Source organism: Diadema antillarum, unplaced genomic scaffold, assembly GCF_040938485.1.
Source record: "Diadema antillarum isolate AM-2024a unplaced genomic scaffold, OU_Dant_1.0 scf00000070, whole genome shotgun sequence".
Taxonomy (NCBI): Eukaryota; Metazoa; Echinodermata; class Echinoidea; order Diadematoida; family Diadematidae; genus Diadema; species Diadema antillarum.
The window spans coordinates 3,194,725-3,211,380 of NW_027270959.1; the positions used below are offsets into that span (position 1 = coordinate 3,194,725).

At 39.6% G+C, this 16,656-nt stretch overlaps 1 protein-coding gene across 1 annotated transcript in view; it reads right to left on the bottom strand.

Annotated features, from left to right (window-relative positions):
• LOC139716851 (sushi, von Willebrand factor type A, EGF and pentraxin domain-containing protein 1-like) overlaps window positions 1-14,261 on the bottom strand; it is a 50,512-nt gene extending 36,251 nt beyond the window's left edge. The window contains exons 1-7 of the mRNA XM_071628384.1: window positions 13,492-14,261; window positions 12,700-12,920; window positions 5,314-5,463; window positions 4,264-4,416; window positions 2,828-3,016; window positions 2,276-2,482; window positions 344-538 (exon numbers count right to left, since the gene is read on the bottom strand). Of these exons, the coding sequence (XP_071484485.1) occupies window positions 344-538; window positions 2,276-2,482; window positions 2,828-3,016; window positions 4,264-4,416; window positions 5,314-5,463; window positions 12,700-12,920; window positions 13,492-13,946 (1,570 nt within the window). The 5' untranslated portion in view covers window positions 13,947-14,261. The remainder of the gene's footprint in view (window positions 1-343; window positions 539-2,275; window positions 2,483-2,827; window positions 3,017-4,263; window positions 4,417-5,313; window positions 5,464-12,699; window positions 12,921-13,491) is intronic.
• Between the last annotated feature and the right edge of the window lie 2,395 nt (window positions 14,262-16,656).

Below are 16,656 nucleotides of genomic sequence, written 5' to 3' on the forward strand. Positions count from 1 at the left end.
ACTACACACAGATGAAACCGGTATGGTCATGGCTATTGGGATCAGGAGACTCAAACAATTGATTTCCGAACAGATCGGATCACCTAATTTGTCAGTGTTGACAAATTCCGATTCTAGTTGACATTTGATGTTATTTTTTGCATCTACGAATGATTCAATTGCATTTTAAGAAATGTGTTTGTTTGTTTGTTTGTTTGTTTGTTTGTTTGTTTGTTTGTTTGTTTGTTTGTTTTTGTGTTTGTGAGCTGTTCATGACTAAGGACTGACAACTACATGACAAGAAAAAAGCTAGGGCCTACGCAAAGGCGGCTGCCCTGCGAGCATTACTCTGTGCGTGGCCTACCTATGCACTCAACTCGCGGGGAAGGGCTAGACCAGGTTCCGGTTGCCGTACACCTGACGGTGTCATCGGAGCTATTTAGACTAAAGCCATTCCCGCACCTGTAGGTACACTCCTGTCCGTATTCGAAGATATTCTGGCAAAACGCTGGTTCCACGAGCATCGGAGACACCACTTCGAGTGGTTGGCAAGTTTTCTCTTTATAAGATAGAGGAGAAAATGCCCGCAAAGAGGTATAAAATTAATGTGGAATAAATGAAATCTTCTTCTTAAGCGTTCTCCTGGTTTTAAAAGCAAACCATAGCGACTCTCAATCAGACACACATACAGAGGATACAAACAGACCGGTATAATACTACTGTAGATAGATAGATAGATAGATAGATAGATAGATAGATAGATAGATATTAAGATAGATAGATAGATAGATAGAGAGAGAGAGAGAGAGAGAGAGATAGACAGACAGATAGATAAATAGATAGATAGATAGATAGATAGAAAGACAGATAGGTAGACAGATATACAGATAGATACACAGGTAGGTATGTATAGGTAGGTATATATGATCATTATAGCTACAGAGAGAGAAAGATAAAGAGAGAGAACGATACGTGATAACGCTATTATCTTGCATTCTTACATCAACCTATGGAGTATATAGCAAGACACATATCAATGTTTTCAATTCCTATGACAGCGCTTAATAGAAACCATGCAGTTAAACATCATTGTTCCAAAGGAAAATGTCCGAAGGAATGTTTTTTCCATTACCCATATTGGCCAATCAATATTAGCAGACCCTTATCAATCGATAGTATGATGTCATGCAAAAAAAAAAAAAAAATAGAAAGAAAGAATCTCGTAAGTAAAGTGCGTAAGAAATACCTCAGAACAATCAACGTTGACCTGACAAGTGCTTTTGACTATTGAATATGCGCTTTCGAAAGCACACTAGATTCACGTTTCATAATACACGTTGAAGATTGTTGGTTAAACAGCAAAAAGAAAGAGATTGGGATCACAAAGAGTTATTTGTTTATTCTAACATCTGACAGGGTTATTATGGTCTTACAAGAAAACAAACCGGTAAGTTTTCTCGTTTGGCTGATTCAGCTGAAAGACAAACACAAAATATTCATCGTTATATTTAATGTTATCCGTTATCACGAGAGCCATGTAATGTCCGGAAAGTATGTGCGGTTTTGTTTGTCGTTTTGTTATATACAGTGGCGGATCCAGAGGGGGGCGCAACCGGCGCACGCCCCCCTTATATTTTTGTTAAAAACAAAAGAAATAAAAAGAAAAAAATGAAATGAAACCCGGAAGTGGCATCAGAAATATTAGTCACGGCCCCCTTTACAAAATTCCTGGATCCTCCCCTGTATAGGCTTACTTGCCAGATTTGGTTAGATTCTAAGCTTCAGATTGATTGGCCTTTATGATCTGCACTTCTTCATATAAGGAAAATTAATTTTTAAAAGAAAGAATAACGCTTTTAGAACACTGTAACTATCATATTCCCAAAGATGGCTTAACACACATTTTCCCCCTTTTAATGATCTCTGACTTTAACCGGGTAACGTGATGACACACCACGTATATCGGTCCCCGACAATGACATTTTTTTTTCCTCTGGCGGCCCATTTGGGCCACTGAAATCTTTGAGTATGAAATTTAAGTGGCTCGACAAAGATATAGAGAAGTGGCCAGGAATAATAGAAAATGTAAAGTATCATTTTGGATTTTAGCTGCCAGATCTAGCTATACCAAAACAACAACAACAACAACAACAACAACAACAACAACAAAAATGGTGGCCCGACAGTAATTTTTAGTGCTTCTTGGCCGTGCCACCGGACCACCGCTAAAGTCGAGCCATGTATATAGATAGATCAAGATAGATTAACAAATAGATCAAGAGACAAGTTAACTTACTTTGACACTTCCAGTCATGCCGAGACCATGCACCATTGGTGGCGCCCTGTGATTGACATTCGGCAGTACCTTGGTTGATGGCCGATCCCACCATCTCGTAACCATTATGACAAGTGATACTACACGTTGTTCCAAGGCTATTGTCATTTGGTGGGCTACATGTGACGTCTGCGTTTTGTGGCGGTGTCAACGCAGGACACGTAATTCCTTGGGTGCACAAGAATCAATATAATGCATGATACATTTAAGTGAAAACAAATAATGACTTACGAATTTGAAGATGACAATTGAACTCTCAAAATACCGACATGGACAGGATATCTATAGCATCTAGGATAAGCACATAAAAAGCAACATAAGATATCATATTTAGGGTGAAATGCTGTTGCAATTACAAAAGCTTCTCTCTCTCTCTCTCTCTCTCTCTCTCTCTCTCTCTCTGTTGCCTCGAAACTTTCTTTTTTAAATTCTATTTCTTATTCACTTTTTTCAAGCTTGGTCCAACCACTGCTCAACTCTCGTGTGATCTTCGACGCCATGTTGTCAACTCACTTTCACACTGCAAGAAGTCATGTGACCAGTCGCCGTTCTCCGTGCACCGAGAGCTGCGCGACCCTCCAGAGGCGCGGTAGCCTCTCAGACACTCGAACTGACACGGGGTACTGCTGTACGTATTCGGGCAGTCGGATGGGATCATGGCGACTCCACTTTGGTTTGATGACCATTCCGGACACTGAACAGCTGCGGGATTGGTATTAGAAGGAAAGCTCATTAAAGTTCCCTGAAATACAAATGCATGTTGATTTTGTGTTGATTTATGACACCCTTAACATCACTTTTGCATGTTTCTATGATATTAATGTGACTCACAGAAGACATGGCGAGAGAACATCAAGTTATGCTGAGTCGAAGGGAAGGTGCATTCCGATGTTTTTTGTTAAACATAACTCAGTGATTTAGCAATGATTGACAGATGAGGTCATCTCAAGAATATTGCTTTGGAAGGATTTTTGTAATCTGAAGAAAAGTAGACGAAAAATTAGTCAAAAATATATATGGAATGTTTCTATAGATATTCGTTTCACCGCAAAAGTGATGTTTAGGGTATCATGAATCAAGTGAACACAAATCAACATGCATTATTTCAGGAAAACCTTAATAATCGACATCTTATACCCTGGTGTCGCTACATGTGGTCGACTGTTCGAAGGAACAGGTGTTAAGAATACTTCTAATGGTTTCTAACGGTTTCTGATGGATTTTCTACCTGGGAACCTCATATCAATTAATGTCAAGTACTCTTTGTACTATGAGATGCACAAACTCTTGAAAACTTAGAAACCAGCCCTTTGAAAAGGTTAAAAAAAAAATGTAAAAGAATAAAATTCCACAATCTTTTTTTTTTTTACAATGTTTCATTGTCAAGCAGCATAGCTCCAAGGGAATACAAAATCTAAAACTAAAGCGAAATCAAAACAACAACAACAACAACAAAACAAAAACAAGAAAAAAACTTTGGGAGCTGTATTGGCACAGTACAATAATTTGCATAAAGAATGTTTCATACGTGATGCATGCTATATACCTGCATATATTGCATAAATACGTGCATCGATATACGTTCTTATTGAGGGAGACAAATTGAAGAAAACTGAAAAAATCACAACTCAACCTTCACCCCTCTGCCAAATATTCTCTTCCTTTCACCGTTGTTATTATACCATAGTGCATATATTATTAGACAAAGTATATGGCTACGTATACCTACGACATGTAGGCCCTACAATGATCTATTCATGTATATTATCATTATACCGTTGTTATAATTACGTTTTATACCTACATCTTTCTACAATAACTTTCTATGAAAATGTTTCATTTGAGATGCAAGTTTTACGTCGTTTCTACGAATGAATTCTCCCAAAACAATACAGCGTATCTGGCAATTCTAGAAAGACAAAGACATGAAAATCGAAGGGGATAATGACCTTCGCAAGTATCGTTGCTGGTTCCCTCGTATCCTGTGTCACATTCACAGTCTGCGCGGCTAAGGCTGCCGGTAGAACTCGTGGACGAGTGGGTCGGGCATAATTTGCAGTCGATGTTTCCTCGAACGGTTTTGTAGGTTCCACGCGGACAACCTGCGACAACCAATTAACAAGAAGAGAGCAAAATGGTGCATATATCCACAGTTTGGGGCATGTTACAAAAATTATACCTGGATTTTGAAACACTAGTACATGTAGTAGCCACTATCATGTCGTTAAAACGATTTGTTTTAGACATAATCAGATATAGTGTAATATCAAAAAGTAGTCTCCACATCAGGAACAGTTTGCCTGCAATTCGTTAGACTTAACAAGATCTGTATGCATGGTCTACATCATACAAAGAGAATTCAGTGCTATAAGTCAAGAGTTCCATGCTTCCTCTGCTTAAAGTAGGATCTATACTCTGCCTGTAATTGACGTGCACCTGCCATGTTGGACCACCTTAACATGGGTATCTATGGGTGGTTAGCATTCGAAATCTACCCACAAGCATAACAGTTTATCACTTAAGAATTCATAAATGAGATGCTTAATTCATGAAATCAATGCCATTGTGTCCCTAATGGGTACAAACCATAAATGGGTTTAGTTTACACCGTGTGTAGGGAGGAGGTATTTCCGTCCTACAGGTGATCGATCCATAAAACGGGACATTTTCTTGGCTACTGTATCTTCGAAATATTTATTGTTCGCATGCATTGTGCGTCAGTTTCCATTGGGCATGTATATTCCTTGACATATTCCAAGTTTGCTCTGAAATTGCCCCCCCCCCCTTCCGTTTCGACCAGAAGAATTTCCAAAGGGAACCTTCGTATAGTGATTCTTTTTTTTTTTTTTACATTTATTTAAACAGCAAAACGTGTTTGTGAGGGATGGGGGCGTTGTAGCCCCCATCCTCTTCCTTGATTCCACGAACACTGATGTACAGTGTCGATGCTATGCCTTATACATATACTTGCAAAGAAATCGGAGCAAAAGTGTTCGTACCAGTACATCCAGAGGGTGTGTTGTAGAATCCCGCATTGCATACACATTCCTGGACTCCGCTTTTTGTAGCACAAGAACACACGGAGTTTGGGCCACACGACGAGGGACAAGCATTACCACTGAGTAGCAAGAAGTCATCATCCTTCACATCTGATGGGAGGAATATAGGAGGCGACTGCATTTCTAATCAGTTCAGGGCATCGCCAGTCATTTTAAACCAAAAATCATAATCACATTGTAATTGTCTGAGCGAACGTTTGTGCATTACAGTGTATATTTTTGAAAAATTATCGCATTTTTTTTAACCTTATAACATGAAAATGGAAATAGAAGTATACAAAGATTACAGAATTCGCTCAATCGCGGACGTACACAAGTAAAGTAAAACAAACTTGAGAATTTACATCGAATTCTGGATTGTGACACTTTATCGCTCTCAATCACTTAACCCCCCCCCCCCCCCGTGGAAAAAACCCCACACTGTTCCACAGTGTGAAATGCCAAACACAGTGTGAACACAATGTGACCACATTGTGAGCACATATTGAAATCTCTTCACATTTTTAAATTCGAGCGTTTTAACATTGTGAACACATTGTGAATCATCATTCAGTGTGAAACAAAGCATTACTACTTGAACACTCTGAGAAAAACCACACCACAGTGTGAAATCATCTTCACACAGTTAATTCCAGCGTTTCACATAGTCGACTTTGTGGACACACTGTGGACACACTGTGGCACACCGTGTTCTTTCCAGCAGGGGATCCCCAGAAAAAAAAACCAAACAAACAAAAAAGAAACAAACAAGTAAACACACAAAAAACGCAAAAACACAAAAAACCCAAAGAAAGAAAACAAACAAAGAAATTACAAGCAAACAATCTAGGCATAATGATTTCGTATCTTTCTCCAACAAATACGTTATGGCAGTGGACATCAATTCTCCCATAGAATTGTACCTGTTTTGTATTTTATCTTAAAGGGAAGGTAAACCCAAAGAGCAATGTGGATTGAGTGAATGCAGCAACATTAGCAGAACACATCAGTGAAAGTTTGAGGAAAATCGGACCGCTGGATGCAAAAGTTATGAATTTTTTAAGTTTTGGTGTTGGAACCGCTGGATGAGGAGACTACTAGAGGATATGACGTATGAGTGGACAACAATACAAAGAAAATATAAAGGAAATTCGACAAAAATTCACTTTTCTAGAATTATGAAAGAGCAATGGACCAACCGCTTTCAGAAAGCAGGGGGAATAATTGCTACCCTTAACATATGTCAATGTCAAGTTGATGACATTTGTAATTTTCATGAAAATGGATTGTTATAGTATTTTTTTTTTATATTTTCTTGGTATTCTTGTCCACTCATACGTCATAACCTCTAGTAGTCTCCTCATCCAGCGGTTCCAACACCAAAACTTTAAAAATTCATAACTTTTGCATCGATTGTCCGATTTTCTTCAAACTTTCACTGATGTGTTCTACTAATGTTGCTGCTTTCACTCAATCCACATTGCTCTTGGGGTTTATCTTCCCTTTAATGACTGACACAGGGTATAAAATCAAAAGAAAATGTACAACATCGATGTTGGGGGGGGGGGGGAGAAATCTCCGAAAAAGAACCATGGAATGTTATCTCCAGAGCCTGTAAATACACTGCAGCAAAGTTATTTGTCTTTCACTTGATTTCTGGTTGACAAATAAATGAAGACTATAGACGAAAGGAGAGAAAGATATTGAATAAACCCCTAAATCACTATCGTCTCCATGCATATACACAAAAATAGTCTTTGGCTATGATGGGGATAATACTGCAGGACGTTTCGCAATGTATACTCTTAGAGATCTGTCAGGTCACGTTAGTATTTGCACCTGCTGCGAAGATATAATTGTGTCTTTTTATATTATTATTCTCAAATACGGTTGGATTTTTTTTTTATAATGTTATGTTTTAGCGTTTTGGTATTGCTTATTTGTGAGATCGAATTTTGGTGTAAAATGCGCAATAATATAACACAGAGCGTTGGTTATCGAAACAATAGTATATTTCTTTGTTAGATATACATATTGTACGTGAGAGTGTGTGTAATAGTGGAATGAGAGTTAGAAGAGAGAGAGAGAGAGAGAGAGAGAGAAAGAGAGAGAGAGAAAGAGAGAGAGAAAGAGAGAGAGAGAGGGGGAGAGATGTGCAATTATCAGATGCTATTTTCGTATATACAATGCACATACAATGTATGTAATGCGAATCATTGATTGACTGATTTGATGTAATGCGCTTTGAATAGATTGCATGTATTCTGATTTGGGAGTTTATGTATATTACGAAGAGAAGATTGTGAGGATTTTTTTTTAAATTAAACTGATTATCCTTGTTGAGTAAAATGTGTTGATTTGAGTTTTATGATTATTTGATTATTTTTGTTTATCTGACTATCTTTGACTATTTTTGATAAACTGATTATTTTTGTTGCGTAAAATGTGTTGATTTGAGCCGTATGACAACACAACATCTGTATTAATTAATAAGTATAAATGACCGGTATACATAATTAACATAAACTCATTGTTTGGTTGTTTTTGATAATCATTGAGAATAGTAATATATTATATTTTTAATATTTGATTTTGTTTGGTATTATAGGTTAATCTAATTGTGCAATGGTTCTGATAAATAAGATTGATCCTTTGTTATTTTAATGTATTTTTTTTTTTCATCGCTACATTGTATTTTGTGAGTATTTTTAATGTATACATGGCTATTGTTAACAATGTCTGTAATTCAGCCTCCGGGCTGCGAAAGATATTGACTAATAAAACACCATTTCAATTCAATTCAATTCAAAATACTGTGTGTAACAGGAAAAGGTTGCACAAACTCTTTTGTGTGTGTGTGCGTGTGTGTGTGTGTGTGTGTGTGTAAAATCATATATTGTGGACCATAGGCGTACCCAGGATTTTTTAGAGGGGGGTGTTCAGTGGCGTACCGTGGGTCAAGACATTGGGGGGGGGGCGCACCTCATGGAAGCAACATCAGAATTGCATAACTGTACAATTAAATGCGAGCGAGTGGAGCGAGCGAGCTTGAAAATTTTGACATTTTACAGTCCCTAAACTGCCGTTTGTAGCTATATAATAATATATGTATATATAAATATATATATATTTGCTTTGGAAATTAAGGGGGTTGCACCGGGTGCAACTGCTGGCAGTTGCTGGCAGTAACATCAGGAGAATGGCATAACGATTAAATGCGAGCGAGCGAAGCGAGCGAGCTTGAAAATTTTGACATTTTAAGTCCCCAAAATGCCGTTGGCAGCTATATTTTTTCGCTTTAGAAATTAAGGGGAGGGGGCGCACCGGGCGCAACTGCTGGTAATTACTGACAGCAACATCAGGAGAATGGCATAACGATTAAATGCGAGCGAGCGAAGCGAGCGAGCTTGAAAATTTTGACATTTTACAGTCACCAAACTGCCGTTTGTAGCTATATTTTTTTCGCCTTAGAAATTAAAGGGAGGGGGCGCACCGGGCGCAACTGCTGGCAATTACTGACAGCAACATCAGGAGAAGTGCATAACGATAAAATGCGAGCGAGCGAAGCGAACGAGCTTGAAAATTTTGACATTTTACAGTCCCCAAACTGCCGTTTGTAGCTATATTTTTTCGCTTTAGAAATTAAGGGGAGGGGGCGCACCGGGCGCAACTGCTGGCATTTACTGACAGCAACATCAGGATAATTGCATAACGATTAAATGCGAGCGAGCGAAGCGAGCGAGCTTGAAAATTTTGACATTTTACAGTCACCAAACTGCCGTTTGTAGCTATATTTTTTCGCTTTAGAAATTATGGGGAGGGGGCGCACCGGGCGCAACTGCCGGCAATTACTGACAGCAACATCAGGAGAAGTGCATAACGATTGAATGCGAGCGAGCGAAGCGAGCGAGCTTGAAAATTTTGACATTTTACAGTCCCCAAACTGCCGTTTGAAGCTATATTTTTTTCGCTTTAGAAATTCGGGGGGGGGGGGGGGCGCACCGGGCGCAACTGCTGGCAATTACTGGCAGTAACATCAGGAGAATGGCATATAACGGTTAAATGCGAGCGAGCGAAGCGAGCGAGCTTGAAAATTTTGACATTTTACCGTCCAAAAAGTGTCGTTTGTAGCTATATTTTTTCGCTTTAGAAATTAAGGGGAGGGGGCGCACCGGGCGCAAGTGCTGGCATTTACTGACAGCAACATCAGGATAATTGCATAACGATTAAATGCGAGCGAGCTTGAAATTTTTGACATTTTACAGTCCTCAAACTGCCGTTTGTAGCTATATTTTTTCGCTTTAGAAATTATGGGGAGGGGGCGCACCGGGCGCAACTGCTGGCAATTACTGACAGCAACATCAGGAGAAGTGCATAACGATTGAATGCGAGCGAGCGAAGCGAGCGAGCTTGAAAATTTTGACATTTTACAGTCCCCAAACTGCCGTTTGAAGCTATATTTTTTTCGCTTTAGAAATTCGGGGGGGGGGGCGCACCGGGCGCAACTGCTGGCAATTACTGGCAGTAACATCAGGAGAATGGCATATAACGGTTAAATGCGAGCGAGCGAAGCGAGCGAGCTTGAAAATTTTGACATTTTACCGTCCAAAAACTGTCGTTTGTAGCTACATGTATATTTTTTCGCATTGGAGGGAGGGGGCGCCCGGTGCGCCCCCTGGATCCGCCACTGGTAGTCAAGGGTGTCGGTTTATGTTTATGATTGGGGGAGGTATGACCAGCGACGGGGCGTCGAAGTGACCAAGCGGGAGAAGGATGTCCAAAATCTGCACTTTATATAGAGCATCCCCTAATTTGTTTGTGTTTGTGAGTGTGTGTGTTTCATACAAATGGAAAAGTTAGGAAATAGCCAAGGTCAAGTCTTATTATTGGCAATGCAAGGCATTTTAATATAGACTAGTATGTAAAGCAACACTGCAAAATCAATGATCAAGCTTTTTGCCATTCCGATATTCTGAGTACGCTGCGCACATCCTGCTTGTATTCAAAATGCCAACCAGGAATCACGCTGAATCACAATCTTTTGTCGTCTCCGGGCTTTTTAAACAATGTTATACAGTGTACCTCTTTAATTATATGGTTAAAAGAAATCTTAGAAAAATATCTTTTTTTCTTGATCATCCTTTCATGTCGATTTCAAAAGCAGTTTACTAACCCTTGAATTACCATTTCCTTTTTTTTCTTTCTTTTTTCTTTTTTTTCTTTTTTTTTAACGAGCGGATGGGGGGGGGGGGCACGTGCCCCCCCCCCCCATGCCCCCGTAGTTACGCCACTGTTCCTAGACCTAGATATCTAATGAATTTTAGGCGCAATAAAGTCATCCAACCACAATTTGTAGACTCACACTCAGTTATCTTTCAGTTTTAACTATCAGTCATTGAAAAAATTCATATCTACTATTACTAAAGATTACCAAGTCCATGACCTATTACTAATTACATTGAGTAGCAAGTAACTTGCTACTCCCAGAGCTTCCAGAGCTTGCTGCTTCCAGTAGGCTACTATACTGACTGTACTTGGTAGTCAGTGGCGTATCTAGGGAAAACGGCGCCCGTGGCAAGCGCGAAAATTGCGCCCCTAATTTCTGAAAAAGTGTTCAACCCCAACCCCATCCCGGTAGGGACTTAAAAAAAGTCCTCATGATATACTTTTTGAAGCACTTAAGAGGGGTCTTTTGAGGGTGATTTAAATGTAATAGGCAACCCTAAATTTTGATATATTTTGGCGAGTGAGCGCAGCAAGCGAGCCGAAAATTTTTATATTTCAGCTTTATACATTACATGGAATTCTTGTTATTTTTGGTTATTAAATCTTCGAATTACAATTCTAATCATAGTGACGGCCTTATAGATAACGATTTGTACCAACAGTGTCCAACCCCATCCCGGTAGGGACTTAAAAAGTCCACATGATGTGCTTTTTCAAGCACTTATAGAAGGGGTCTTTTGAGGGTGTTTTAAATGTAATAGATATTGAAGAATTTTGGCGAGCGAGTGCAGCGAGCGAGTCGAAAATTGTTGTATTTCAGCTTACAAAACATGGAATTCTTGTCATTTTTGGTTATTAAATCTTCGAATGACAATTCTAATCAAGATATAGTGACGGTCTTATAGATAACGATTTATACCAACAGTGTTCAACCCCAATCCCATCCCGGTAGGGACTTTAAAAAAGTCCACTTGATATGCTTTTTCGAGCACTTAAAAGGGTTTTTTTTGAGGGTGATATAAAATCTGATAAATTTTGATAAATTTTGGCGAGCGAGCCGACAATTTTTGTATTTCACCTTACAAAACATGGAATTCTTGTCACTTTTTGGTTATTAAATCTTACAATTCTAATCAAGATATAGTGACGGCTTCATAGATAACGATTTATGCCAACAAACTAAGGACTTGGAAAAATACTCTAACTTTCTACGAGTGAGTGAGCCGAAATTGTTATATTTCCACGTCATCATTACGTTTTGTTCTTCTTATTGTTTTTTTTTTTTGATAAATTTTGGCGAGCGGGCGCAGCGAGCGAGCCGAAAATTTTTCTATTTCAGCGTTACAAAACATGGAATTCATGGAATTCATGTTTTGTTTTTATCTTGTTTGATTTGGTTTTCTGCCCCCCCCCCCCCCCCCCCATTCTCCTTCCCCCGTCCGGGCGAGTTTTTTTTTTTTTTCTTCTTCTTCTTCTTTTTTCTCTTTTTTTTCACGTGCCCCCTTGCCCCCCCCCCCCCCCCCCCAGATACGCCACTGTTGGTAGTGATACTACTGACTTAGCATGCAATGTGCCTATAATAGGCTGCAGCGCAGCATGCATTGTACACACATCATACACAATTTACGGTACCGCGTACGGTATAATACCGGTAAACGGTGAACATTATGCGCAATGTATCTTCGCGATTCGGTCAGAAAGCAAAGCAGGGATCGGGCATGTCTACTGTTTGCGCGTCAACTTCGCGCGCGGTGCAGTAACGTAGTATGAACACGTACTGTACACGAGTTCTTTAGTGCGTATGATATTATGTAACTCCATAATGTATCATCATCCACACAAACATTCAAGGAAGAGAAAGAGAGAGAGAGAATGAACGCAAAAGAAAGGAAAGGCGGAATTAAAAACGGAAATAAAAGCGGTAAAGACAGCTTTTGTTTCATTTGTCAACATCTAAGCATTGCTGAAGAGGGGTGTTGAATAGCTCAAACACCTCCCTTTTGCCCAAGGGGGGTGTTTGAACACCTTAAACACCCCCCTTTTGGCAAAGGGGGGTGTTTGAACACCCAAAACACCCCCCCTCGGTACGCCCTTGTTGTGGACATATGAAGGTGCAATTACCTGACTTGATCACATCACCAAAGTCCGAAACATCTCCGAGCTGTTCAAGATAGAAGAGATGGTTCTCGACAGAGGTCGCTATTGCCTCCAGCTCTGCCTCGTTAATACCTGATCCCAATCCAATGGAAAAGATGGTGATACCTTGGTTCTTTAGCCCCTGGGCAGTGTTTAATGGAGGTCCGCCGTCATTAGAGGCTCCGTCAGTCGACAGCATAATAACCCTGGGGGGAGGGGTTGAAGGAAGAGGTGACAAAAAGATGATTCAAGTGGCGAGACATTCAAAATTCAATTCCATTCATCTCACTTCCATTCAATTACAGTTATTGCATCAAATGAAAAGGGAAAAAACATCATACAGAGCTTTAATTTCGCTACACATTTCACTGTTTTTTAAAAAAATTGTAAGGCGTTATTCGAAGGTTTGTTACTGAATTCGGACAGTTCGTGTATCATCAAACAGCTGTCAAAAAGATATAAGGTTTTGTTCGAAGGTTCAATAATCCGAAATTGAAAGAAGGTTCGTTATTTCGAAGGTGAGATAGTCCGAAAATTAAATAAGATTCTGACAAATTCAGAAAGTTTCTCCCTCGATTGTTCTTCCCCGCGATCCGATCACTCTACGTTAAAAACATAAGTGGGAACTCACTGCAGTAAACTCATTTTATGAAAAAAGAAAACCACCTAGGCCTATAGATGCATATGATATTATAATACATGTAAATATTGAATACACAATGTATAAGGCCTGCATGTATAACACAATGGAAATGTTTGTTATTGGTATAGGCTTACTTGTTAACACCACTACGTCCTTGGGACAATACTTGTCCTGCTCTCTGCAAAGCATTGTTGGTGCATGTGCCGCCACCATCATACCGAACAGTTGAGTCGATGTCTTGGTTGAAGGTGCACTTATTCTTGCCCGCTGGGGTTGTGATGTAATCGACATAAGTGTGAATCCTACCACACGACGAATACGAGACAATGGCAACCCTCGTCTTTGCTGGTTGTATTGGAAATATCAGGGAAGCTGTCTTGACAAAGACGACGGATTTGTCGTAGTTCGTCGCTCCGACGCTTCCAGACGAGTCAAGCACGATGACGAGATCCGTTGGGTCGTTACCAATGGTCGATAACATCATATCTCGGAATCGGGTCCCTACATTAGTCACCCGCTCGTTCCCTGTCACATGATAATGAGCTATCAAGTGGAAGCATGCAAGGACTATTACCCCGCGGGATAACATGATCAACTCAAACTTTAAAAAGGAGCTCCCTTTTTATCTGTGCCAAGGTAATCTTAACTGCCTCTTCTGTAGGAACAACCATTCAATCGAATAGAAAAACTGGTACCCCTCAGCAATACTACGTAAGACCTCTCAGAGTCTGTCTACAGTACAGGCAGACATCAGTCAGAATGCATCCAGACGACTTGTCCTTGAGCGATGTTTTGATGTGCTGCCGAAAAGACTTACCAGCATCACCAAAAAGTTGAGCTGGGAATGCTGCAAGGTCTCTATAACATCTTTATTTATACATGCATATATTCAGGCCGTACTCTTGTACCAAGGAGCTTCAAACGTTTGAAGCTCCTTGCTTGTACTCATGCAAATGCATCCAGGTACGTGCCGCCATACGGATACACTGTGACAGACAAAACCAACAATAACTGAGAGAGTGCGCATTTCCTTCCTTGTTGTATCGGCGAGATCTTTGGCTGTTTCAAAAAATAAACAAGAAGCCTTGAACTTTTGCATACTCTTCAACTTGGCGGCGTATGGATTTTCATTGGTCGTTTAAGCCACCGGTCTCCAGCAGGCGTTTTTTTTAAAGATGGCACAGATTGGGGCATGGCGCGTGTTAAACCTATGGGAAAACGTTGGGTTAGGGTTTTTGGTTATGGTTAGGGTTAGGGTTAGGGTTAGGGTTAGGGTTTGATGGTTATGGTTAGGATTAGGATTAGGGTTAGGTTTAGGGATAGGGTCCCCGATAAATTTTTAGTTTCCCCAATCTGTGCCGTCTAAAAAAAAACACGCCTCCAGCAGGCGTCAGACATACTTCGTACTTTTTTTTTTCGGGAAGCAGATGAGATATTTTGACATCTAAAAATAGTCCCTCTACGAAGAGCAATGACTCTTGCAAAGTTCTTTTATCGCATTCTAGTAATGCTATCTCAATTAGAATGATGCTTCCACTAATTGTAAAACAATAAAGATGCTGGATAAGGGAAAGGGGTAGTATCATTTAGAGCGGGAGTCAGAACAAAATGGGTTGGGGAACCATGACTTACAAATAAGATTCAGAATTAAGACTCACTCAGGAGAAATCGTTTTTTGTATCATTCTCTTGCATTAACTTTACACAAGCGGCAAAGACGGAAATAAACTTAGAAAATCACGTGGTCGGAGGTAACTCAGATTACTTCCTCTTTTATTGTAAATGTTTAAGATTTACGCTGCGATCCTTGATTTCCTTCCTATACTGTGACAAAAAAATATTCTCGGTTTGACAAGTTATTCTGCTAAATGGTTTGTTTGCTTTCTACATGTACGGTAAAGAGAGAGCGAAAAGAGAATCCGAGCGAAAGGCAATGGTATTGTACCTGCACTATCCTATTCCTTTTTATTAAATGTTGGAGTATTATCCCATGAAGTATAATAACTTACAAATGCAAATACGGTAACAGTGAGTTTTCAGCATTTAAAGAGTGACGCAGTATCAGTGGTCATAACTGCGGTTACAGTTCGTTATTCCGAAGTTCCGTTATCCCAAATGTTCGTCAATCCGAAAATGAAATAATGTTCGTCTATTCTGAAGGTTCGTCAATCCGAAAACGAAATAAAGCTAGAAATGCGGAAGTTTCATTGATTTGCACATTTTTGTTCAATCTTACGAACTTTTATATAATTTTCGGATTAACTAACCTTAGGAATGACAAACCTCATTTCATTTTCGAACTCTAACGAACTTTCGGAACAATGAACCTAACTGATAAATGCAAGTTATAAGCACGTAAAAACTGGTCAGCATGGTGGTAGTACAGCATCTGGAAAGCAAGATTAATGACCTTAAAGTGTATATACGTTATAGACACGTCAAATAATTCAACTCATTCAAAATTTGCTCTTATTGCTGATTTATTGCTTATTGCTTATTACATCATAGAGCAAAGGGCAGTGGGTTTTACGTAACTATATGGATTTATATATAGACAGGTCTTTTCTCCACAAATTGACTTCGATTTGGACCCTGATTACGCATGTTTACACGTCGGTAATTATGTAAAAAGTTTGCCAATTTAAACATTGGACACACACACAACACACACACACACACACACACACACACACACACACACACACACACACACACACACACACACACACACACACACACACACCACTCCACTTGATAGACGCGCGACTGTCCAGTACTATACACTGCTGTGATTTATCTTGTCTGTTATTTTTTTCTCTCTCTAGTCTCTTTTGTGGGTTCTTTGATTTGGTAGATTGGACGCATGTTATGCAATGCGTCCTGTGCCATTACAACCTTCGCAAATGGCAATCAATGCAGGATAGGCGAACTATGAAATAACAACATTCGCAGGAGTATAAAGATGAAAGTTTTTGATTATTCTTTAAAGGGGACCTCCGAAAGAATTTCAGACTTTTACATTTAAACAACTATAGATACGTTATAAAGGGTGAGTGCAGTTTCAGACTTGATAATGACTAGGATGAGGAATAATAATGTTTTCAAAATGTATGACAAATTGCAATGAGCAAGGATGATGGCATGGCATCCTCACCATGAGAATGCAAGAGTTGGGGCTCAAGGAAGCGGACCAAATGAAGGCATGCATGCATTCTACACAGACGGACTTGTTATAAGCAAGCGGTATTCAAACGGAAATACACTGCTACATTTCTGAAATACTAGTATGTGATGCTCCTA